The sequence below is a fragment of the Schistocerca piceifrons genome, chromosome 9, assembly GCF_021461385.2.
Source record: "Schistocerca piceifrons isolate TAMUIC-IGC-003096 chromosome 9, iqSchPice1.1, whole genome shotgun sequence".
Lineage (NCBI taxonomy): Eukaryota > Metazoa > Arthropoda > Insecta > Orthoptera > Acrididae > Schistocerca > Schistocerca piceifrons.
This window is the reverse complement of record NC_060146.1, coordinates 131,813,093-131,839,545: the sequence shown is the minus strand read 5'-3', so window position 1 is coordinate 131,839,545 and position 26,453 is coordinate 131,813,093. Positions and strand designations below refer to the sequence as shown.

At 45.7% G+C, this 26,453-nt stretch overlaps 2 protein-coding genes across 2 annotated transcripts in view; one reads left to right on the top strand and one right to left on the bottom strand.

Annotated features, from left to right (window-relative positions):
- The first annotated feature begins 4,621 nt into the window (after nucleotides 1-4,621).
- LOC124716752 (secreted RxLR effector protein 161-like) lies at nucleotides 4,622-5,149 on the top strand. Its single transcript, XM_047243295.1, has one exon. It carries the CDS (start codon nucleotides 4,622-4,624, stop codon nucleotides 5,147-5,149), a length of 528 nt encoding a protein of 175 aa, XP_047099251.1.
- A 5,200-nt stretch (nucleotides 5,150-10,349) lies between these two features.
- Nucleotides 10,350-26,453, bottom strand: part of LOC124717069 (secretory phospholipase A2 receptor-like) — a 111,916-nt gene continuing 95,812 nt past the window's right edge. Inside the window, exon 6 of the mRNA XM_047243752.1 lies at nucleotides 10,350-10,690. Coding sequence (XP_047099708.1) covers nucleotides 10,524-10,690 — 167 coding nt within the window. The 3' untranslated portion in view covers nucleotides 10,350-10,523. The remainder of the gene's footprint in view (nucleotides 10,691-26,453) is intronic.

Sequence of the window (26,453 nt, the reverse complement as noted above, 5' to 3'; positions counted from 1 at the left end):
CACAGAACCAGATGCGGGTTCCTGACCTCAGTCCCATAGTGCTCAGAGCCATTTGAACCATTTGTGAGAGAAGAAACTGACGGCTAGGAGGATGGCATTGGCACAGAACCAGATGCGGGTTCCTGACCTCAGACCCATAGTGCTCAGAGCCATTTGAACCATTTGTGAGAGAAGAAACTGACGGCTAGGAGGATGGCATTTGCACAGAACCAGATGCGGGTTCCTGACCTCAGTCCCATAGTGCTCAGAGCCATTTGAATCATTTGTGAGAGAAGAAACTGACGGCTAGGAGGATGGCATTGGCACAGAACCAGATGCGGGGTCCTGACCTCAGTCCCATAGTGCTCAGAGCCATTTGAACCATTTGTGAGAGAAGAAACTGACGGCTAGGAGGATGGCATTGGCACAGAACCAGATGCGGGTTCCTGACCTCAGACCCATAGTGCTCAGAGCTATTTGAACCATTTGTGAGAGAAGAGACTGACGGCTAGGAGGATGGCATTGGCACAGAACCAGATGCGGGGTCCTATCAGGTGGTGACATTTGCGCATCTTGACACTATGCTAACGTGGATGGAGCAGCATCCTGCGTGTGACGATGCACGGCTGCTCACCATCAAGTAGGTCCGAGACTCGTCTGCACGAAAACGATTGAGGACAGCCATACAACTGAATGACCGATATGTTCAAGAACGGACAGTGAATGTCAGTACAGTACCGTACAAAATCTAAACAACATTGTTTCATAGTTACTAAATTAATATTTCAGTTGTATGTACACAAAAATTTAGCTTTTTTGAAAAAAGAAATAACGTATTCCAAATTATCCGGTTATCTGAGTATCTGGAAAGGGTTCAGTCCCTAGTTATCTGGATAACTACAGCTCTACTGTAGCTCTAAGTAGTATACAGTGGACCTCCATACCTAACTACCATGTTGAGGACCACAGTTCAGTTACCGATGCTGCCGAGGATTTTTCCTTGTTGGGAGGCCTGTTATGGGGTGCACTCAGCCTCGTGATACCACTGGGGAACTACTTGACCAATCAATAGCGGGCCCAGGGTCTGGAAAGAGTGCTGACCACATGCCTCTTCGTACCACATCCCATGACATGGCAAGGCATAGGAAGACATGGTGGCCAGTAGACATTCCTCCAATCTTCACAGCCTGGTGAGGAGCCCGACTTTTTATGCAGTAGACATTATCAACACTGATACAAATGTGCGTGACATAACATCATTGGTGATATGTAACACCAACCAACCTGGGAATGCTTCAAGATTGCAAAATACACATGGGAATTGGATATACATCGTAATCTCCTTCCACACCGTATCTCTCTGTCCATCTCCTCTTCCCCTGCCCCCCCTCTTTTCGTTCATTTCCCCCCTCCCCTCCCCCTCCCTGTCTCTGTCCATCACTTCTGACACTTTCTCTCTGCCCCCGTCTTCTCTTCCCCCTGTCTCTTTCCACCTCCTCCTCTCTCTTTCCATCTTCTCCTTCCCCCTTCTATATCCATCCCCCCTCTCACATCTGTCCATTTCCGCTTCCCCTTCTCTGACCTCGAGCTTTGTTTACGGTTATTTGCTAACAAATCTTTGATTGGGAATTGAAGTCACTTAAAATGAATAGGTTAATCGCATATGAAGCTTCACAATTCACCCTTGTCGCTGCATCTGTGAGGATATCATCTTCAATGACAGTGTACCGCATATTTTTAATCTATGAACAGGTAGGATTACGAAGTTTTGGACGATTCAGATTTCGTAGTGGAGTTGTATACTAATAATAAGCCGATAAGCCATAAATACTACTTTTCTGTTTTCTATAAAACCGAGTGCAAGCAAGAAAAACAAACAGCACATAGTTCGGTATACAACTTTTTTTAAAAAAATTTATATATGGGGGAAAAGAACATATACACTCCTGGAAATGGAAAAAAGAACACATTGACACCGGTGTGTCAGACCCACCATACTTGCTCCGGACACTGCGAGAGGGCTGTACAAGCAATGATCACACGCACGGCACTGTGGACACACCAGGAACCGCGGTGTTGGCCGTCGAATGGCGCCAGCTGCGCAGCATTTGTGCACCGCCGCCGTCAGTGTCAGCCAGTTTGCCGTGGCATACGGAGCTCCATCACAGTCTTTAACACTGGTAGCATGCCGCGACAGCGTGGACGTGAACCGTATGTGCAGTTGACGGACTTTGAGCGAGGGCGTATAGTGGGCATGCGGGAGGCCGGGTGGACGTACCGCCGAATTGCTCAACACGTGGGGCGTGAGGTCTCCACAGTACATCGATGTTGTCGCCAGTGGTCGGCGGAAGGTGCACGTGCCCGTCGACCTGGGACCGGACCGCAGCGACGCACGGATGCACGCCAAGACCGTAGGATCCTACGCAGTGCCGTAGGGGACCGCACCGCCACTTCCCAGCAAATTAGGGACACTGTTGCTCCTGGGGTATCGGCGAGGACCATTCGCAACCGTCTCCATGAAGCTGGGCTACGGTCCCGCACACCGTTAGGCCGTCTTCCGCTCACGCCCCAACATCGTGCAGCCCGCCTCCAGTGGTGTCGCGACAGGCGTGAATGGAGGGACGAATGGAGACGTGTCGTCTTCAGCGATGAGAGTCGCTTCTGCCTTGGTGCCAATGATGGTCGTATGCGTGTTTGGCGCCGTGCAGGTGAGCGCCACAATCAGGACTGCATACGACCGAGGCACACAGGGCCAACACCCGGCATCATGGTGTGGGGAGCGATCTCCTACACTGGCCGTACACCACTGGTGATCGTCGAGGGGACACTGAATAGTGCACGGTACATCCAAACCGTCATCGAACCCATCGTTCTACCATTCCTAGACCGGCAAGGGAACTTGCTGTTCCAACAGGACAATGCACGTCCGCATGTATCCCGTGCCACCCAACGTGCTCTAGAAGGTGTAAGTCAACTACCCTGGCCAGCAAGATCTCCGGATCTGTCCCCCATTGAGCATGTTCGGGACTGGATGAAGCGTCGTCTCACGCGGTCTGCACGTCCAGCACGAACGCTGGTCCAACTGAGGCGCCAGGTGGAAATGGCATGTCAAGCCGTTCCACAGGACTACATCCAGCATCTCTACGATCGTCTCCATGGGAGAATAGCAGCCTGCACTGCTGCGAAAGGTGGATATACACTGTACTAGTGCCGACATTGTGCATGCTCTGTTGCCTGTGTCTATGTGCCTGTGGTTCTGTCAGTGTGATCATGTGATGTATCTGACCCCAGGAATGTGTCAATAAAGTTTCCCCTTCCTGGGACAATGAATTCACGGTGTTCTTATTTCAATTTCCAGGAGTGTATGAGAGAGGCAATTTATCAAATGTTTAAACGCTGTGGTGTTGTACTTAAATCTGACTGCATGAAAGAAAATGAAACTGCACGTTATCACAGCATGGCATACCACAACATTTTCTTTACCATAGTCGGCTTTATCTGAAAACCTGTCAGTCTGAATATTTATTAGTATATTCTGTAAAACTTTGAAGTACACAGTCAAGAACATTACCCCTCTTACTATAAATATATATCGACTGTAATGAAGAAAACGTTGTGGTATACTGTGCTGTGAAAATCTGCAGTTTCATTTCCCTTTATTATGTACCATATATACTACATATATCAAAATATGTAGCTTATGTGCGTTCTAAAATTTATTAGACAATCGTGTAAAAATCTGAAGTAAATCTGTCAAGAATTTTTCCACATTTCTGCAAAAATGTGTCCCCTTTATATGGCCAATATATATCTATATAAGATATAGATTTAAAAATATGTTGCCTATGTCGTTCTGCCACGTTCACTGGAGTATCGTGTGTTGAAATGAAATGTTTATCTTAATCTCTCTGCTGTGTACTGTATCTATGTCTTTGGTGCAAGTGTGGTTAAGGAACCTACAACAGGAAGTTCTAGTGAAAGAGAGTTGAGATATAGACAATAACTGAAGAAAACAGAGTGCCTTGTTGAAATTATGCTGGATGAAATAAATGAGCCAAAGAATTATACAGAGGCTATTAATTCTGTAGACCATGAACACTGGAGAAGAGCAATGGAGGAAGAAATGACTTCATTGAAAGAAAATGCTATGTGGACTTTGGAACGTCTGCCACCAGGCTGTGTCTATTACAAAGCATTGGGTTTATAGAATTAAGCGTAAGGCTGATGGTAAAATTGATTGCTATAAAGCAAGACTAGTGCTTTGTGGATTTTGTCAACAAAACGGTATTGGCTATAATGAAAGGTTCAGTCCTGTTGCTAGATACAATTAGAGAAATTTTGAGTGTTTGTGCTAGTGAGAAACCTTGGTTGGCACTATTTGAATGGCTTCTTAAAAGAAGAGATATATATGGAGCAGCCTGAGGGATTTAGTGGTGAAACTGATCGGGTTGCAACTTCATAAAAGTTTAGATGGACTAAAAAAATCTCCAAGGTGCTGGAACCAACGGTTCAAGGACTTCCTAATAAATCTTGGGCTTGTGGAAAGTAAAGCAGATCAGTGTTTGTTCTATCAAGAAAACTGCAATGACAGGTTGATGGTAGTTCTGTATGTTGATGTGGATTAATACCTACAAGTAAGAAGATGAGTTTTATAATTACTGCTGAGCCAGTAGGATATTTGTTAAACATTAATGTTGTATGTCATGATAATGGATCAATAGAGGTTAATCAAGAAAGTTATGCTAAAGATATTGTTCGACCGTTTAACATGACAGAGGCAAATCCTGTGTCAACTCCAACTGAGCAGTATCTGCAGCCAAATGAATTAACCAGTGACAATGTAACTAATGCTCCATATCAAGAAGCAGTTGGCTGTCTTATGTATTTAGCTGTTGGTACAAGGCCCAATATAGCATTTGCAGTGAGCTATATGTCAAAAGTTTTAGAGAATCTTCGAGAATATCACTGTTCTGTGGTAAAAAGAATCCTAAATTATATAAAAGGTTCAGTGCCATGGGGTTTAAAATATGCTGCTAGCCATGGAAACAGAAGACTGGAGATATATACTGCTGATTATGCCAGTGATCCAGCAACCCAACGCTCAGTTATTGGAGTGGTTGCAAGATCTTGTGGACGAGCACTTACCTGGGATAGTAGGCAGCAACATTGAATACCACTGTCAAGAACAGAGTCCGAGTTTGTGGCTGCCAGTGAAGGGGCAAGAGAAGGAATATGGCTATCTAAGCTCTATGAAGTAATTTCACCATTGGAGAGTGTTCCTGTTATTCTTGATGATAACGTAAGTGCTATTAAACTGGCCAAAAATCCTGAATTTCACGAGAGGTGAAAGTATATTGATGTTCGCATGCACTACATCTGTGAGAAGATTCAAGAAGGACAGCTAGCCATTGAGTGTACCAGGTAATCAGCAAGCTGCAGATATTTTCACCAAACCATTGCCACATGTCCAGCTTAAATATTTAAGATCATTGATTGGAATCTCTCTGCTGTGTACTATATCTATGTCTTTGGTTAGTGTCCTAAAATAAAATACATGTGTCTTGTTACAGAAACTATGTCATGTGTATGCTTTATGCTGTGTCCTTTGGTTCTTTCTTAAAGTTTCTGCAATATCGTGCAAAAATCTGAAGTATTTAGGCGCTTAAATTTCTCGTCATGTGCAGTGCAATGGTTGCACTCATACCTGATATCTAAGCGCCATGTCTGGCACCATAAAGTCACAATGGAGACAGGCAGTATCAGGCGTCCCCCAGGGTTCAGTATTAGGTCCTATGCTCTTTTCATTGTACGTAAATGACGTGTCGTTAGTCTTGTCCTACTGCAAATACCACACGTACGCTGATGACCTCCTATAAACCTGAAGACAACTATCGAGAATCTCAATACAGACCCGTGTGTGATATCAAACTGGGTGCAGGATGGGGTTGAAGCTCAACCCATCCAAAACCCAAGCTGTACTGGTTGCTCAATCTAGGCTCACGAGCCGAAATATCGGGAGTCCCTACCATGTTCAACACTAAATGTGATAAATATCGCCTTCTCTCCTTCAGCAAGGAGTGTAGGGTTAACAATGGATTAAAATCTAAATTGCATGTAACTGCAATGTGCAAGCAGACATCAGCATCTCTCCATGTCCTACAGATATATAAAAAGCTCTTCTATCTTGGCCTGGAAAAGAAACTTGTAGAAACATTTGTACTTCTAAATACTGAGTACAGCGATGTTATTCTTCAAGGCCTTTCTCAGGAAATCTCATGGCACTTGAAACTGGTTATGAATTGCTATGTTTGTTAAATCTGTGATGTTCGACTCTTTGATCACCTATAACCACCATATACGCAACTAACCTGGCTGCGTTCAGACAAGCACAGAGATTTCCACACCCTCTATCTTCTCTACCGTCTTATCAATGAACACTGTCCCTCTAATCTCTCTAATGATCTTTCCTGAACATTACGAAATCGTGTCCTGATACAGGGTAGAGGGATGTAAGGTGGTTTGAGGTCAGTCTGCAATTTCCGAGCGGTGACTAGCAAATGCAGAAAGACAAATCCCCAGTGAAGGCAAGTTGGTGACTTGGATCAGCGCCAAGCACTGTCACAGGACTCCTACGAGAGGCGCGGATTTATTGGAACTCGATAGGATGCTTGCAGCAGGGAACTCGTGGAATTCAATGCTCTGATTAACACTATTTATTTGCGATCAGACTAACTACTACACTGAAGGCTAATTCCAAACATTAGAAAAAACAAAGAAGGCAACTGGATGCACAGCAGAAGTGTGTCTGAAGCCACGGGGGTGCGCGATAACAGAAGTAGCGAACACTAGGAGCGCGTTAAGAACCAGCATGAGAACAGCACTTCATGTGAGGGAAACAGACATGTCGGAGGTTACCGAGGCGACACGGAGTCGGTGCCCCAGCGATCTGACTGAGAACTCCACTGAATATAAAGACAAGGGTTTTTAAAGAATCGTGGCGGCGCACCATTTCTCCCTTCCTATAGCCGACCCACCAATCCACCGGCACTTAACAAGCTTCGGCCAATCTTGCGATCCGTTCTACATCTCCAGGCGCCTCTGGCCGACCACATTTAGATTCCTCCCATGCTCCTACTCGGTAGATAGGGATGCTTCTGGATTACACGTTAACAAAGTTTGGAATCAACAGCGTTCAGCTGAAAGCTAGACGTCATTGCCACTCCTGTTATGGCCAGCAACAACGGTGTTTTACGTCACTTTGCCCCGCCCTCCGTCCTTTTGTAGGTGCTGGGCCGTTATAGTAGCACTCTAACCAGCGTGTAGCTACTGACGTTGCAGTTCTCAGGAGCAAGTATCAAGCTTGCTACCTCTGCTAACACGTACCTTTGCGTGGCCATCTTCTACGGTGACGCCTTACAATAACGTCTAGGCTGTGGATGGAGTTACCATTTAATTTCCTGAAGTGAAACTTCTCTCCTGGGACAGCTGTCCAGAGCGTCTGCAATTGGCAGCGTTCTAGTGTTACTATTTACCTCTGGTAACCTAAACGCTATCACTTTTGCCTGCTCTCTGCATTGTGTCTCTGATTCCCTATTTGGAGTGACCTTGATGGCTCCCAGCAGTTTCAAGTATAACATCGCACAAGACATTAAGTCATCAATATACGACAACGGCAGGAACACTCTTTCCCATCCGAGCAAAATCCTTTCTGTCCCACTCAAACGCTCATCCACTTTCTTGAAATCCTTCTCAGCAACTGGTACCCGACTCTGTAACAACCTCCCATGATATATTACGGAACTAAATATCTCCGGCTACAGAACACAGGTAAGGAAACCTCTACTAAAGCAATAAGATTATCATTATCCCCGTAAGCACTCGTTACCCTTGTACATCTCTCATTCCAACCTGATCTTCCACATTTCCCAGTATTCTTAACTGGTGCAGTCTTCTTAAATCCCCCTTCCCCCAACCTGCTATACGAGAACACATCTGTTTAGGAGACCTATAAATCTTATCTGTCACTGTCATTATTGTTGTCACCGCCACATGTATGGTCATTATTATTATTAGGTTATTATTGTTATTACTATTACCAGTAATAGTAGCTGCAGCTGCAGTAGTACAAGTTAATGCCAGTATTACCTTTGTTGGTTCATAGTATAATTTTTGATACATATTAAAAAAAAGAACTTTTGCATCCCCTCGGTTCCGAGAGATCCAGAACCTGTAAAGAAAATTGGAACTGGGATCAACATAAACATCATTTCTAACCTTTTTATTGCTCATGAAAACCACACATTGCATGTTGTAGCACCACACTGCGAGAGCTTCAGAAATGGTGGTCCAGATTGCTGTACACACGGATACCTCTAATACCCAGTAGCACGTCCTCTTGCATTGATGCATGTCTGTATTCCTCGTGGCATACTATCCACAAGTTCATCAAGGCACTGTTGATTCACATTGTCCCACTCCTCAACGGCAATTCGGCGTAGATCCCTCAGAGTGGTTGGTACGTCACATCGTCCATAAACAGCCCTTTCCAATCAATCCCAGACATGTTCGATAGGGTTCATGCCTGGAGAACATTCTGGCCATTCTAGTCGAGCGATGCCGTTATCATGAAGGAAGTCATTCACAAGATGTGCACAATGTAGGCGTGAATTGTCGTCCATGAAGACCAATGACTCGCCAATCTGCTTGCCGATATGGTTGCTCTATCTGTCGGAGGATGGCATTCACGTATCGTACAGCCGTTACGGCGCCTTCCGTAACCACCAGAGACGTACGTCGGCCCCACATAATGCTATCCCAAAATAACAGGAACCTCCACCTTGCTGCACTCGCTGGACATTGTGTCTAAGGCGTTCATCCCGACCGGGTTGCCTCTAAACACGTCTCAGACAATTGTCTGGTTAAAGGCATATGCGACACTGATCGGTGAAGAGAACGTGATGCCCATCCTGAGCGGTCCATTCGGCATGTTGTTGGGCCCATCTGCACCGCGCTGCATGGTGTCGTGGTTGCAAAGATGGACCTCGCCATGGACGTCGGGAGTGAAATTGCCCACATGCAGTCTATTGCGCACAGTTTGAGTCGTAACACGACGTCCTGTTGCTGCACGAAAAGCATTATTCAACATCTGTCGTTGCTATCAGGGTTGCTTCGAGCCATAATCCGTAGGCAGCGGTCATCCACTGCAGTAGTAGCCCTTGGGCGGCCTGAGCGAGGCATGTCACCGACAGTTCCTGTCTCTCTGTATTTCCTCCATGTCCGAACAACATCACTTTGGTTCATTCCGAGACGCCGGGACACTTCCTTTGCTGAGAGCCCTTCCTGACACAAAGTAACAATGCAGCGCGATGGAACCGCGGTATTGACCGTCTAGGTATGGTTGCACTACCGACAACACGAGCCGTGCACCCCCTTCCAGGTGGAATCTGGAACTGATCGGCTGTCGTACACCCTCCCTCTAATAGGCGCTGCTCGTGCATGGTTGTTTACATCTTTGGGCGGGTATATATATATATATATATATATATATATATATATATGTGTGTGTGTGTGTGTGTGTAAGGTCCTTAGCAAAGATCTCTTGATCGATTTATTTATTTCATTTTGTTTACATATTTATTTAAGCTGATCTAATTATGGGCATCAAGCCCTCTCTTGCATCGGATTAGTGTTTCACATATATTGTATATATTACATAAGAGTTACCTAACAAAATAACAATTTTAGTATGACAACTAGTATTAAAATGATTTGAATCTCTGCAGTGGCGGTGTGAGTAAATTATACTGACTATGAACCAATATAAACGTGTTGTTATATATACATAGTAGCATAAATTTTTTATATGTATTGAAAATATGTAACCCTTGTCTGTCTGAACGTGCATTAGAGTACTGTGTGAAAAATCTCAAGTTAATCGCTCGAAAACTTTTCGAGATTTTTCCAATAACCTTTCCTATTTCCATACTACATACAAATTTATACACCACATATTTTAAAGAAATTTGTAGCCTATGTCCACCCAAATGTTTATTACAGTATCGTCTAAAAGCGTGTAGTAAATCGGGTAAGAACTTCTTGAGATTTTTGGTAACAATGTTAAACAACGAGGTGCATTTATATGGTAATGTAAAAGTATAGATATAGATTTATAAGAAAGAAAGTGTCGAAAGTGAAAAAGAAATCGAAAGGAAGCTTATTTAGTGGGAAGAGAAATAACACGGATAACAAAATAAGGTTGCTTAGTCCTCAGAAAATATTGGACACTGTCATCTTGTCAGATGGAATAAATAAATGAAGTGCATGCTGCGCTCGAGACACTAGGTTAAGAGGAAAATAACAAGTCATGTAGCTTATAGTGAAATATTTAATAATAAGTCACATATACCCAAATTGCTCTGTACTTCAGTCGGCCTTGCAGTATCGGAGAGGATATCCACGCTTTTCGCATAACTTATTTTTATTCGTGGTAGGCAGGGAGAATGCCGGTTGCTCCCTCAAACCTGTGTCCTGGGACTGTGAGCTCACTATATGGGCACTATCTCGCAGATGAAGGGTAGCTCCAAGTCGCAGCGCACATCGTTGTAGGCACCCAAGCCTGACAGAGCCAGGCAGTTTTCGGGCTTCCCCTGGCCCAAGTTGCTTGGTTCGTTAACACCCCACACCTGGAACTCCATGTCTCTCAGATGCCTTCCTGTAAAAAGTAAACAATGAATCATTCTTAGGAAAAACTACGCAAACCTAATTGTCTCATGAGCATCTTGCGACAGAAACGAGCGAATAAGAAAGAGAGAGAGAAAGAGAGAGCAGACAGAAGGGGCCGCTGCAGTTATGACTGGATAAGCACCTTCTCAGCGCAGAGACAATTTTAAAACAATCAAAAGAAGTTTGAATATCAGGGGGGACTGGTAACCCCTGCGAGCACTCACAAGTACCGCGACACAACATGGCATGAACTCGACTAATATCTGGTGCTGCAGTGAACTGACACCATGAATCCTGCAGGGCTGTCCATAAATCCGTAAGAGTACCAGGCCGTTGAGATCTCTTCTGAACAGCACTTTGCAAGGCGTCCCAGATATGCTCAATAATGTTCATGCCTGTGGAGTTTGGTGGCCAGCGGAAGTGTTTAAATACAGAAGAGGGTTCCTAGAGCCACTCTATAGCATTTCTGGACGTATGGGGTGTCGCATTTTCCTGGTGGAATTGCCGTCGGAATGCACAAAGAACGTGAATGGATGCAAGTGATCAAGACAGGATACTTACGTACGTGTCAGCTGTCAGGGTCATATGTAGACGTATTCTATCTATCTATCTATCAAGTGCGCCTTGTCCTGCGGTGACGCAGGGTCGGCCATGGTTAAACGGATTTGGCATGTTAATGTTAAGAGGTGGCCGGATGCCCTTCCTGCTGCCACCCCGTACCCTCTGGGATGTAATTAGTGTACCCCAGCTGTCTGCATCGAGTGTAAATCGTGAAATAGAGTAAATGTGTTCCAAATGTCTGCAAGTCGTGTAACTGAGGCGGGACGTGGGGACCAGCACGGTATTCACCTAGTAGGATGTGGAAAACCGCCTAAAAACCACATCCAGGCTGGCCGGCACACCGGCCGTCTGCGTTAATCCGCCGGGCGGATTCGACCCTGGTCCGGCGCGCCTACCCGAGTCCAGGAAGCAGCGGGTTAGCGCTCTCGGCTACCCTGGAGGGTAGAGTCGAATCTAGACATATCAGGGGTCCCATATCACTCCAATTGAATACGCCCCACACCATTAAAGAGCCTCCATCAGCTTGAACAGTCCCCTGCTGTCATGCAGGATCCACGGATCATGATGTCTCTACACCTTTACACCTCCATCGACTCTATACATTTTGGAACGAGACTCGTCTGACCAGGCAACGGGTTTCCAGCCACCTACAGTCTATTGGCTGACGTGCCCAGGCAAGGCGTAAAATTTTGTGTCGTGCAGTCATCAAGGGTACACGAGCGGGCCTTTGGCTCCGAAAGCCCATATCGAATATGTTTCGTTGGATGGTTCGCACATTGCCACTGATGTCGGAGATTTGATGTTTTACCGGATTCCTGATATTCATGGTACACTCGTGAAATGGTCGAACGGGAAAGTCCTCACTTCATCGCTACCTCGGAGATGCTGTCAGTTCGTATAAAGTTTTGCTAACAATAACACACAGTAAGCACACCACTCGCAGTTACAACACGCTACGCGATAACTCCAGTTTTGTATCCATTCTTCATTCGTTCGTTCACTCGTTAATTATTTAAAGTAATTTGCTCTTGGCGGCAGCTCTGCTAGTCGTTTGCTTTGGAAATCTTTGATATTAAAATAGTCAGGTATACAGCGTGGTTCATTGATAGTGACAGGGCCAAATCTCTCACGAAATAAGCGTCAAACGAAAAACCTACAAAGAAAACAAGTCGTCTAGCTTGAAGGGGGAAGGGGGAAACCAGATGGCGCTATGGTTGGCCCGCTAGATGGCGCTGCCATAGGTCAAACGGATATCAACTGCGTTCGAGTCTTGGTCCGCCACGTAGTTTTAATTTGCCAGGAAGTTTCAGCATTAACCGTTCCTGTATTAACAGAGTAAATGCGATGGGCATGGAGTTACATCCTACAAACTGACATCCGACACCTGTACAACACAATGCATGCACCTCTGCATGCTTGCATTCAACATTCGGCAGTTACGCTGGTTATTAACGTACCAGCACTTCACATATGGAAAGGCTTAAATTAACCTGCAATGTTAATCACTTAAATATGTTACCTAGACAAATGCATTCCCGAAATTTCATTGCCCTACATTAATTATTTGTTGGTATTTCGATTTTTTTTTCCAGATGTGTACTTTATTACTTTGTAGCTGCACATTTAAATAGACTCATGCTCTCAGTAACATACGACAAAGTGAAGGGCTTTATTGAGTACCTTCTTGTTGAGATACTGATTTCCAGCCTGGCCCCAGACGTAACTGGAAGATCGTGATGTACGTCAGGCGAGGTAACCAAGGTGACATGTTCGTTATGGGGCCTATATTTGTATAACACACTGTGAGGGGATCGTGATGACACCACAAAAATCGTTCCTGGAAGGCTGGATACCACATAGCCAGGCAGTAAGCTGTGGACACTGTAAAGTGGCATGGTCTCCTGACCTTTATTTCTTACATATTCCGTCCTCACAATCGTATTCTGCACATCAAGACGCTTCATTCGAACCCAAACTCGATAAGATAGAGTCAATTTTGTGTGAATTCATGTAAGCTATATGCATATCTAATAAGTAAATCTCAAGTGCGCACCGAGGTTGAAAAAGTAGAGGCTGGCGTACAAAACATGACGGCCACAGGAATTTTCGTTCCAGGGCGGTGGCCGGCCCACTGGGAGGTCCGTCCCTTCACAGGGGTAGGCGCACACCTAATTTGGCCGAAGCGACCACCCAGAGAGAGGACAGCTTTTGCCAGAGCGAAGGGATAACGACTCCCGTGTTCCACTTAAAAGCAAATTCCGCTACATTGTGTGGGAGCGCCCAGAAGACGCATTTTTTCACGGACCGACTGCGTAGTTACGGAGTTCTCACAGGAGGACAGTATATGCCTAATGGAGATGCTACATATTTCCACATTGGTCGACTCAAACGAAACGCCATTCTCCCGTTTAAAAGAGCAACGCTGATTGGCGAAATATTTCTGACACAAAGAGCCAGAGGAGTGAGGGAAGACAGCGAATGATATACCCTTGCAACTTTTCCAGAAAAAGGGGCCATTCCATTGTTGCTCTTGGAGCAGGAACACGTAAAGAGAGCAAGTGTGCTCATACGTGTACGCAAAGAGCGAGGAACAATGTCTCTCCTCAGTACTTCAGTGGCAGAGCACCTCTGTCGTTAGTGAATTGGAGTGATACTCTATATTGAGTTGCTCGCAATTAAGTGTTGTTCACTGTGTTGGCCGCCACACTTATTGTGCGGTGTGAACACGGACAGAGTACTAGTTAAACGCCTGTGAGCGAATATTGAGTGGCATCGCGATGGGCTGGTTATCTGATTAGCGTACCATGCCAATAGTTAGACTAGGGGCAGACAGGAGTCCTTGACTTCATCAAGGTGTAGGGAGAGTTTGATTGGCGAAGATCAATCCAGATAGAAAGAGATACTTGTGTTATTTGTCAACAGTGAGTGACGCAGGCAACAGTCGTCGCAGCTCACGGTATTGTGCGCTACAGCGTATGCGAGCCTCTCTTCCCTCCCTAACAGTACACTCCATTACATTTCTCATGCGACAGCCTTGACCATACCTAGAAAAGTTATTCAAGTTGTGTAGGTGTGGCTCTCAGCCATTCTGCCGAGTAAATAACATTCTTAAAGAAAAGGGAGAAAAGAACCTTTCCATACTTTGTAAAATAATAGCATTCCTATCACTAAGAGGCAATCTACTGCTCCAAAAATAACGCCGGCCGGTGTGGCCGTGCGGTTCTAGGTGCTTCAGTCTGGAACCACGTGACCGCTACGGTCGCAGGTTCGAATCCCGCCTCGGGCATGGATGTGTGTGATGTCCTTAGGTTAGTTAGGTTTAAGTAGTTCTAAGTTCTAGGGGACTGATGACCACAGATGTTAAGTCCCATAGTGCTCAGAGCCATTTGAACCAACCCAAAAATAACCCGGAAATTTATTATTTTATAAGAAAAAATTTCACTTGATACCTCAGAATTATTTTTCATTCGTTTAATGTTTTTATTACACTAACTAGCAATACTCCAGTACCCAAGTATCCCACTAGTTATGTAAGAATGTAGAATATTTTTGTGTCTTTTGTTTACAGCGGACCACTCTAGAAGATTGTTGCTGAACGTTTTTGAAGCAGTTCTTGTTGGTACATTAGGATCGTCTGTCTGACTTCTGTACTAGTGTGAGATGGAAATTGTTTCTTGCAGGAGCCAAAGGGTACTTGTTGGATCAATTCATTGCTCAGCTTGACAAAATAAAACCCACACACTCACAATACAAGTGGAAACCTGGGCCAATGACGTCATGGCTTCTCCACGGTTACGTCTTGCGTCTCGACCTCGTTGTGGCTTAGAGGGCAAAAGCACAGTGATTTCAGAAACGATGGCGGACCGTGTGGGCTGCAGATTCCTCGACTTACGCCATAGGGTGGTGGGGTTTCGGGTTCCGCTGTGTAGGTCAGGAGTCCACTACACGCAGCAAGTGGCTACACGGGTAGCAGGGGTTGTGTGGCGTGGGCTGGGCGGTTGTTTAGGTTAGATGGCCTCGGGCAAGTACAGAAAGGGCAACAGCCACAAAGGGTGCGGGTCAGAGTCAGGACATGCGGGGGCCAAGCAGCAATCGGCATTGTAATTGTAAACTGTCGCAGCTGCATTGGTAAAGTACCGGAACTTCAAGGGCTGATAGAAAGCACCGAAGCTGAAATCGTTATAGGTACAGAAAGCTGGTTGAAGCCAGAGATAAATTCTGCCGAAATTTTTACAAAGGCACAGACGGTGTTTAGAAAGGATAGTTTACATGCAACCAGTGGTGGCGTGTTTGTCGCTGTTAGTAGTAGTTTATCCTGTAGTGAAGTAGAAGTGGATAGTTCCTGTGAATTATTATAGGTGGAGGTTACACTCAACAACCGAGCTAGGTTAATAGTTGGCTCCTTTTACCGACCTCCCGACTCAGCAGCGTTAGTGGCAGAACAACTGAGAGAAAATTTGGAATACATTTCACATAAATTTTCTCAGCATGTTATAGTCTTAGGTGGAGATTTCAATTTACCAGATATAGACTGGGACACTCAGATGTTTAGGACGGGTGGTAGGGACAGAGCATCGAGTGACATTATACTGAGTGCACTATCTGAAAATTACCTCGAGCAATTAAACAGTGAACCGACTCGTGGAGATAACATCTTGGACCTACTGATAACAAACAGACCCGAACTTTTCGACTCTGTAAGTGCAGAACAGGAAATCAGTGATCACAAGGCCGTTGCAGCATCCCTGAATATGGAAGTTAATAGGAATATAAAAAAAGGGAGGAAGGTTTATCTGTTTAGCAAGAGTAATAGAAGGCAGATTTCAGACTACCTAACAGATCAAAACTAAAATTTCTGTTCTGACACTGACAATGTTGAGTGTTTATGGAAAAAGTTCAAGGTAATCGTAAAATTCGTTTTAGACAGGTACGTGCCGAGTAAAACTGTGAGGGACAGGAAAAACCCATGGTTCAACAACAACGTTAGGAAACTACTGCGAAAGCAAAGAGAGCTTCACTCCAAGTGTAAATGCACCCAAAACCTCTCAGACAAACAGAAGCTAAACGATGTCAAAGTTAGCGTAAGGAGGGCTATGCGTGAAGCGTTCAGTGAATTCGAAAGTAAAATTCTATGTACCGACTTGACAGAAAATCCTTGCAAGTTCTGGTCTTACGTTAAATCAGAAAGTGGCTCGAAACAGCATATCCAGACACTCCGGGATGATGATGGCATTGAAACAGAGGATGACACGCGTAAAGCTGAAATACTAAAACCTTTTTCCAAAGCTGTTTCACAGAGGAAGACCGCACTGCAGTGTTTAGAAAGAATAGATTGCATGCAACCAGTGGTGGCGTGTTTGTCGCTGTTAGTAGTAGTTTATCCTGTAGTGAAGTAGAAGTGGATAGTTCCTGTGAATTATTATAGGTGGAGGTTACACTCAACAACCGAGCTAGGTTAACAGTTGGCTCCTTTTACCGACCTCCCGACTCAGCAGCGTTAGTGGCAGAACAACTGAGAGAAAATTTGGAATACATTTCACATAAATTTTCTCAGCATGTTATAGTCTTAGGTGGAGATTTCAATTTACCAGATATAGACTAGGACACTCAGATGTTTAGGACGGGTGGTAGGGACAGAGCATCGAGTGACATTATACTGAGTGCACTATCCGAAAATTACCTCGAGCAATTAAACAGTGAACCGACTCGTGGAGATAACATCTTGGACCTACGGATAACAAACAGACCCGAACTTTTCGACTCTGTAAGTGCAGAACAGGAAATCAGTGATCACAAGGCCGTTGCAGCATCCCTGAATATGGAAGTTAATAGGAATATAAAAAAAGGGAGGAAGGTTTATCTGTTTAGCAAGAGTAATAGAAGGCAGATTTCAGACTACCTAACAGATCAAAACTAAAATTTCTGTTCTGACACTGACAATGTTGAGTGTTTATGGAAAAAGTTCAAGGCAATCGTAAAATTTGTTTTAGACAGGTACGTGCCGAGTAAAACTGTGAGGGACAGGAAAAACCCATGGTTCAACAACAACGTTAGGAAACTACTGCGAAAGCAAAGAGAGCTTCACTCCAAGTGTAAACGCACCCAAAACCTCTCAGACAAACAGAAGCTAAACGATGTCAAAGTTAGCGTAAGGAGGGCTATGCGTGAAGCGTTCAGTGAATTCGAAAGTAAAATTCTATGTACCGACTTGACAGAAAATCCTTGCAAGTTCTGGTCTTACGTTAAATCAGAAAGTGGCTCGAAACAGCATATCCAGACACTCCGGGATGATGATGGCATTGAAACAGAGGATGACACGCGTAAAGCTGAAATACTAAAACCTTTTTCCAAAGCTGTTTCACAGAGGAAGACCGCACTGCAGTTCCTTCTCTAAATCCTCGCACAAACGAAAAAATGGCTGACATCGAAATAAGTGTCCAAGGAATAGAAAAGCAACTGGAATCACTCAATAGAGGAAAGTCCATTGGACCTGACGGGATACCAATTCGATTCTACACAGAGTACGCGAAAGAACTTGCCCCCCTTCTAGCAGCCGTGTACCGCAAGTCTCTAGGGGAACTGAAGGTTCCAAATGATTGGAAAAGAGCACAGGTAGTCCCAGTCTTCAAGAAGGGTCGTCGAGCAGATGCGCAAAACTATAGACCTATATCTCTGACGTCGTTCTGTTGTAGAATTTTTGAACGTGTTTTTTGCTCACGTATCGTGTCATTTCTGGAAACCCAGAATCTACTCTGTAGGAACCAACATGGATTCCGGAAACAGCGATCGTGTGAGACCCAAATCGCTTTATTTGTTCATGAGACCCAGAAAATATTACGAGGGCAGTTCAATAAGTAATGCAACACATTTTTTTTCTGAAACAGGGGTTGTTTTATTCAGCATTGAAATACACCAGGTTATTCCCCAATCTTTTAGCTACACAACACTATTTTTCAACGTAATCTCCATTCAATGCTACGGCCTTACGCCACTTTGAAATGAGGGCCTGTATGCCTGCACGGTACCATTCCACTGGTCGATGTCGGAGCCAACGTCGTACTGCATCAATAACTTCTTCATCATCCGCGTAGTGCCTCCCACGGATTGCGTCCTTCATTGGGCCAAACATATGGAAATCCGACGGTGCGAGATCGGGGCTGTAGGGTGCATGAGGAAGAACAGTCCACTGAAGTTTTGTGAGCTCCTCTCGGGTGCGAAGACTTGTGTGAGGTCTTGCGTTGTCATGAAGAAGGAGAAGTTCGTTCAGATTTTTGTGCCTACGAACACACTGAAGTCGTTTCTTCAATTCCTGAAGAGTAGCACAATACCCTTTAGAGTTGATCGTTTGACCATGGGGAAGGACATCGAACAGAATAACCCCTTCAGCGTCCCAGAAGACTGTAACCATGACTTTACCGGCTGAGGGTATGGCTTTAAACTTTTTCTTGGTAGGGGAGTGGGTGTGGCGCCACTCCATTGATTGCCGTTTTGTTTCAGGTTCGAAGTGATGAACCCATGTTTCATCGCCTGTAACAATCTTTGACAAGAAATTGTCACCGTCAGCCACATGACGAGCAAGCAATTCCGCACAGATGGTTCTCCTTTGCTCTTTATGGTGTTCGGTTAGACAACGAGGGACCCAGCGGGAACAAACCTTTGAATATCCCAACTGGTCAACAATTGTGACAGCACTACCAACAGAGAAGTCAAGTTGAGCACTGAGTTGTTTGATGGTGATCCGTCGATCATCTCGAACGAGTGTGTTCGCACGCTCCGCCATTGCAGGAGGCACAGCTATGCACGGCCGGCCCGCACGCGGGAGATCAGTCTTGCTTGACCTTGCGGCGATGATGACACACGCTTTGCCCAACGACTCACCGTGCTTTTGTCCACTGCCAGATCACCGTAGACATTCTGCAAGCGCCTATGAATATCTGAGATGCCCTGGATTTTCGCCAAAAGAAACTCGATCACTGCCCGTTGTTTGAAACGCACATCCGTTACAGACGCCATTTTAACAGCTCCGTACAGCGCTGCCACCTGTCGGAAGTCAATGAAACTATACGAGATGAAGCGGGAATGTTTGAAAATATTCCACAAGAAATTTCCGGTTTTTTCAACCAAAATTGGCCGAGAAAAAAAAATGTGTTGCATTACTTATTGAACTGCCCTCGTAGATACAGGCTCCCAGGTAGATGCTATTTTCCTTGACTTCCGGAAGGCGTTCGATACAGTTCCGCAATGTAGCCTGATAAACAAAGTAGGAGCCTACGGAATATCAGACCAGCTGTGTGGCTGGATTGAAGAGTTTTTAGCAAACAGAACACAGCATGTTGTTATCAATGGAGAGACGTCTACAGACGTTAAAGTAACCTCTGGCGTGCCACAGGGGAGTGTTACGGGACCGTTGCTTTTCACAATATACACTCCTGGAAATTGAAATAAGAACACCGTGAATTCATTGTCCCAGGAAGAGGAAACTTTATTGACACATTCCTGGGGTCAGATACATCACATGATCACACTGACAGAACCACAGGCACATAGACACAGGCAACAGAGCATGCACAATGTCGGCACTAGTACAGTGTATATCCACCTTTCGCAGCAATGCAGGCTGCTATTCTCCCATGGAGACGATCGTAGAGATGCTGGATGTAGTCCTGTGGAACGGCTTGCCATGCCATTTCCACCTGGCGCCTCAGTTGAACCAGCGTTCGTGCTGGACGTGCAGACCGCGTGAGACGACGCTTCATCCAGTCCCAAACATGCTCAATGGGGGACAGATCCGGATATCTTGCTGGCCACGGTAGTTGACTTACACCTTCTAGAGCACGTTGGGTGGCACGGGATACATGCGGACGTGCATTGTCCTGTTGGAACAGCAAGTTCCCTTGCCGGTCTAGGAATGGTAGAACGATGGGTTCGATGACGGTTTGGATGTACCGTGCACTATTCAGTGTCCCCTCGACGATCACCAGTGGTGTACGGCCAGTGTAGGAGATCGCTCCCCACACCATGATGCCGGGTGTTGGCCCTGTGTGCCTCGGTCGTATGCAGTCCTGATTGTGGCGCTCACCTGCACGGCGCCAAACACGCATACGACCATCATTGGCACCAAGGCAGAAGCGACTCTCATCGCTGAAGACGACACGTCTCCATTCGTCCCTCCATTCACGCCTGTCGCGACACCACTGGAGGCGGGCTGCACGATGTTGGGGCGTGAGCGGAAGACGGCCTAACGGTGTGCGGGACCGGAGCCCAGCTTCATGGAGACGGTTGCGAATGGTCCTCGCCGATACCCCAGGAGCAACAGTGTCCCTAATTTGCTGGGAAGTGGTGGTGCGGTCCCCTACGGCACTGCGTAGGATCCTACGGTCTTGGCGTGCATCCGTGCGTCGCTGCGGTCCGGTCCCAGGTCGACGGGCACGTGCACCTTCCGCCGACCACTGGCGACAACATCGATGTACTGTGGAGACCTCACGCCTCACGTGTTGAGCAATTCGGCGGTACGTCCACCCGGCCTCCCGCATGCCCACTATACGCCCTCGCTCAAAGTCCGTCAACTGCACATACGGTTCACGTCCACGCTGTCGCGGCATGCTACCAGTGTTAAAGACTGCGATGGAGCTCCGTATGCCACGGCAAACTGGCTGACACTGACGGCGGCGGTGCACAAATGCTGCGCAGCTAGCGCCATTCGACGGCCAACACCGCAGTTCCTGGTGTGTCTGCTGTGCCGTGCGTGTGATCATTGCTTGTACAACCCTCTCGCAATGTCCGGAACAAGTATGGTGGGTCTGACACACCGGTGTCTATGTGTTCTTTTTTCCATTTCCAGGAGTGTATATAAATGACCTAGTAGATAGTGTCTGAAGTTCGATGCGGCTTTTCGCGGATGATGCTGTAGTATACAGAGAAGTTGAAGCATCAGAAAATTGCAGCGAAATGCAGGAAGATCTGCAGCGGATAGGCACTTGGTGCAGGGAGTGGCAACTGACCCTTAACATAGACAAATGTAATGTATTGCGAATACATAGAAAGAAGGATCCTTTATTGTATGATTATATGATAGCAGAACAAACACTGGTTGCAGTTACTTCTGTAAAATATCTGGGAGTATGCATACGGAACGATTTGAAGTGAAATGATCATATAAAATTAATTGTTGGTTAGGCGGGTACCAGGTTGAGATTCATTGGGAGAGTCCTTAGAAAATGTAGGCCATCAACAAAGGAGGTGGCTTATAAAACACTCGTTCGACCTATACTTGAGTATTGCTCATCAGTGTGGGATCCGTACCAGATCGGGTTGACGGAGGAGATAGAGAAGATCCAAAGAAGAGCGGCGCGTTTCGTCACACGGTTATTTGGTAAACGTCATAGCGTTACGGAGATGTCTAGCAAACTCAAGTGGCAGACTCTGCAAGAGAGGCGCTCTGCATCGCGGTGTAGCTTGCTCGCCAGGTTTCGAGAGGGTGCGTTTCTGGATGAGGTATCGAATATATTGCTTCCCCCTACTTATACCTCCCGAGGAGATCACGAATGTAAAATCAGAGAGATTCGAGCGCGCACGGAGGCTTTCAGACAGTCGCTCTTCCCGCGAACCATACGCGAATGGAACAGAAAAGGGAGGTAATGAGTGTGGCACGTAAAGTGCCCTCCGCCACGCACCGTTGGGTGGCTTGTGGAGTATGAATGTAGATGTAGATGTAGAGTTCGTGTAAGTACTGCTCATTCTAGACAGGCGGTATTCAGTCACGGAGAAGAGTACGTCGGACATCGCGAAGAAATGGGTCAACAAGCTGCCACCGTGAGAGTATCCACTAGCAGCACACCTGCCGCCCACGCTGAGTCAGAATACTGCTGAATTGGGTTTCACAGCTGGTAGGCCACCTTCTTGCTATCTATCGTCTGCTGCAGGCCACCTATCTTGGGGGACCATGCCTGAGCCACCTGGCTGCCCAGCCGTAATCATCCAAAGAGATTATTGTCAGATGTAAAGCACATCACCGGCAAGATACAATCACACCATCACCATATGAAACCAATGATAATATTACCTATGACAGTGCCACTAAAGCGGGGTTGTTGGGTTGATGCATAAGTTTGTAGCGCGTTTTCGTAATGCTGGAAGCTGAAGAAATGAATTAAAATTACTGCTATTGCCAGGGTTCGAACCTGGGTCTTCTTGCTTACTATGCAGAAACGCTGACCATTACACCACCGCAGGACTATGCTGAACATCGCTGCATGAACTACTGAAGTCGAATGCCCTCCCCAACACAAACTTCATACCTTCAGCTTATTTTCTCCCTAAATTGCCACTATATCCTATGGTACAGGACTGGGGTACTATTCCAATGCCAGAGAGGCCTGGAAACAGTGACAATTTAGGGTGAGAATACGCTGAAGATATGAAGTTTGTGTTGGGGAGGGCATTCGACTTGTGTAGTTCGTGCAGCACTGTTCACCATAGTGCTATGGTGCTGTAATGGTCAGCATATCTGCCTAGTGTTCAAGAAGAATGTTAGGACGCTTACAGCGCCATCTATCGGTAAAATTTTTGCTAGCTTTTTTTTGCCCCTGCTTCAGTAATATGCTGTTCAAATTTGACGTCATTATAAGCAGTGGTTCTCTTTCTGCGGTGTTTTGAAACTGTAACTTTATTTATGGACACCGTGTATTTATTATTAGTATTAAATGACAAATTTTCGATATATAGACTAGTGACAACAGTCTCTCCTGTAAAGTTTGTAATTAATTTGAAACTAGAATCACAACATAAAGAACATATAATAAATTCATCACACACACACAGCTATGATCTTTTCCAACACTTCATGGTTGTCGGTATCATCATTTTCATCAAGAACAATATGTGGACAAGCGCTTCAGTTAAAACTGTTGATACCCCTCCGATTATAAAGTACTACTACAATGGTCATGATGTAGACACTAAGTTATGTTCTCAACACTAGACAACAACTGAGCAGCGCATAGCAACAAAAACTATGCATTGTTGTTTGGACCCTTGTGGAAATGAATATCCGAGAAATTTTCATGGATGTTCACGTTCACACTGTGAGGCTACAGATATACACTATGTGATCAAAAGTATCCGAACACCTGGGACACGGGGCTGAAAATGGTTTACAAATTCGTGGCGTCCTCCATCGGTAATGCTGTAATTCAATGTGGTGTTGACTCACCCTTAGCCTTGATAACAGTTTCCACTTTCGCAGGCATACGTTCAATCAGGTGCTGGAAGGGTTCTTGGGGAATGGCAGCCCATACTTCACGGAGTGCTGCACTGAGGAAAGGTATCGATGTCGGTCGATGAGGCCTGGCACGAGGTCGGCGTTCCAAAACATCTCAAAGGTGTTCTCCGTGCAGACCAGTTCATTACAGGAATGCTATTGTCGTGTAACCAATGCACCACGGGCCGTGCATTATGAACAGATGCTCGATCGTGTCGAAAGATTCAGTTGCCATCCCCGTATTGCCCTTCAACAGTGGGAAGCAACAAGGTGCTTAAATCAATGTAGGCCTGTGTTGTGATAGTGCCACACAAAACAACTATGGTGCAAGCCCCATCCTTGAAAAACACGACCACACCATAACACCACCGCCTCTGTATTTTACTGTTGGCACTACACACACTGACAGATGACGTTCACCGGAAATTCGCCATTTCCTATCTTTTTCTCGCCTACTTGCTTAATCTGAAATATTTAACACATGAACTTACACTGGTGCCCAAAATTAAAGCAGCGAACCGAAATTTTGCAAGGTTACGTTTATTTTGGCACAAAACAGTGCAATCAGGTGAAAGTAAAGCAGAAACAGTATAAAGTATACAGAACGTGAACAACTGCAACATGCATAACGATAGACAAAAATGTTCTTCGTTTTTTCCAACTTAACAGATTTACATACACATTCTGACAAATGGTTAATGCGCTCAGAACCAGTGTGATTACCTCTGGCAGCAGTACAGGTCTGTCAAACGACGGGGCGTGCTGTGAATGATGGCACCAATCTCATATTGAGACAATAACGCCCATTCTTCCTGCAGAGCTGCTTGGAGAGTTATTGGTGGATGCTGACATGATGCAACCTGTCTCGCTAGTGCATCTCAGACTTGTTGTATGGGATTTAAATCAGGAGACTGTTCAGGCAACGCCGTGCGTGCAATGTCTCCCGTTTCCAAGGAAACATCAACCATCTGTGCTCTATGATGTCGAGCATTATTCTCCATCAGTATAAAGTCTGGGACCACAGCACCTCGCAGCAACCGCACATGAGGTCCCAAGATCCCGTCACGATACCTGCCAGCGTTTAAGCCTTGCTGATTCTCCTGTACAATTTCATGGAGAGGAGTTTGACTGATCAACATAATCCCTGCCCACTCCATTAGGAATCCTCCTCAGGATCGGTCTGTTACCAAAAAGGTTCGGATCCCAAAATCGTGTTTCACTCCAGATGTGAATCTGTCGAGAATCACTGTCCAGACCGAGTAGGGACTCATCTGCATAAAGAACAATGGCCCACAGTTCATGTGGCATGTTGATGATCCACTCTGGACGTCCTTTCTGTGAAGATACGTCAGAGGTACACATACAGAAGGTTTCTGACAGTAACAGCCACTCTGCTGAAGTCTTCTGTGGACCGTTTGCCTCGCTACAACACGTCCAGTGGATCCTGCGATGTCAGATGCCAGTTGCCGAGCTGTGATAAGATGGTACCGACGTGCGTTTACAGCTAAATAGCGGTGCTCTATTTCTAATATTACACGTGCTTTTGTCTTTGGGATACAGTTTAGATCTCTATAAACTGGAAAACAGCAGAACGATTCACATTAAGCCATCAGTTTGGGACTGTCCTGCTTCCATTCATCCCATGGCCTTCGACTGCAGAGAGCCTCGTAGGCTTCTTCTCTGTGCCATTCTGCACCGCCTCTGACTGTGTGCACAGCCATTGTGGATACACTATCCCATTTGGTAGGTGCCTGACGTCATCACTGGCGTGGTTGTCCTTGACCAGAATGCCACTTTCCGTGCAGGACACGGTTGTACGGACATTTTTTGACAGTTTGTACGATAATGTCGTGAATTAGACACAGGCCGGAAAATAGCTGTTTGTAGCTTTAATCTTGGACACCAGTGTATTTACAAAATATACCAACGGCCTTGCCGCAGTGGTAACACCAGTTCCCGTCAGATCACCGAAGTGCTGTCGGGCTGGGCTAGCACTTGGATGGGTGACCATCCGGTATGCCGAGTGCTGTTGGCATGCAGGGTGCATTCAGCCCTTGTGAGGCAAACTGAGGAGCTACTTGACTGAGAAGTAGTGGCTGTGGTCTCGAAAACTATCTACATCTACGTCTACATCCATACTCCGCAAGCCACCTGTCGGTGTGCGGCGGAGGGTACCTTGAGTACCTCCATCGGTTCTCCCTTCCATTCCAGTCTCGTATTGTTCGTGGAAAGAAAGATTGTCAGTATGCCTCTGTGTGGGCTCTAATCTGATTTTATCCTCATGGTCTCTTCGCGAGATATACGTAGGAGGGAGCAATATACTGCTTGACTCCTCGGTGAAGGTATATTCTCGAAACTTGAACAAAAGCCCGTACTGAGCTACTGAGCGTCTCTCTTGCAGAGCCTTCCACTGGAGTTTATCTATCATCTCCGTAACGCTTTCGCGATTACTAAATGATCCTGTAATGAAGCGTGTTGCTCTCTCTTGGATCTTCTCTACCTCTTCTATCAACCCTGTCTGGTACAGATCCCACACCGGTGAGCAGTATCCGAGCAGTGGGCGAACAAGTGTACTATGACCTGCTTCTTTTGTTTTCGGACTGCATTTGCTTAGGATTCTTCCAATGAATCTCAATGTGGCATCTGCTTTACCGACGATTAATTTTACATGGCCATTCCATTTTAAATCACTCCTAATGTCTACTCCCAGACAATTTATGAAATTAACTGCTTCCAGTTGCTGACCTGCTATATTGTAGCTAAATGATAAAGGATCCAGTGACGCCTGTGGGCTGAGGATGACACGGCGGCCGGTCGGTACCGTTTGGCCTTCATGGCCTGTTCGGACAGAGTTCTTTTTAGTATTCGTAAAATAATCAGACATTCGAAGCTGTGTTACCCATGTTTAAAGAAGAGAGGAAAGTAGTTTACC

What these genes read in the sequence shown, in the direction of transcription:
- LOC124716752 (XM_047243295.1), top strand. Translation starts at nt 4,622, where the DNA reads ATGAGTTTTATAATTACTGCTGAGCCAGTAGGATATTTGTTAAACATT.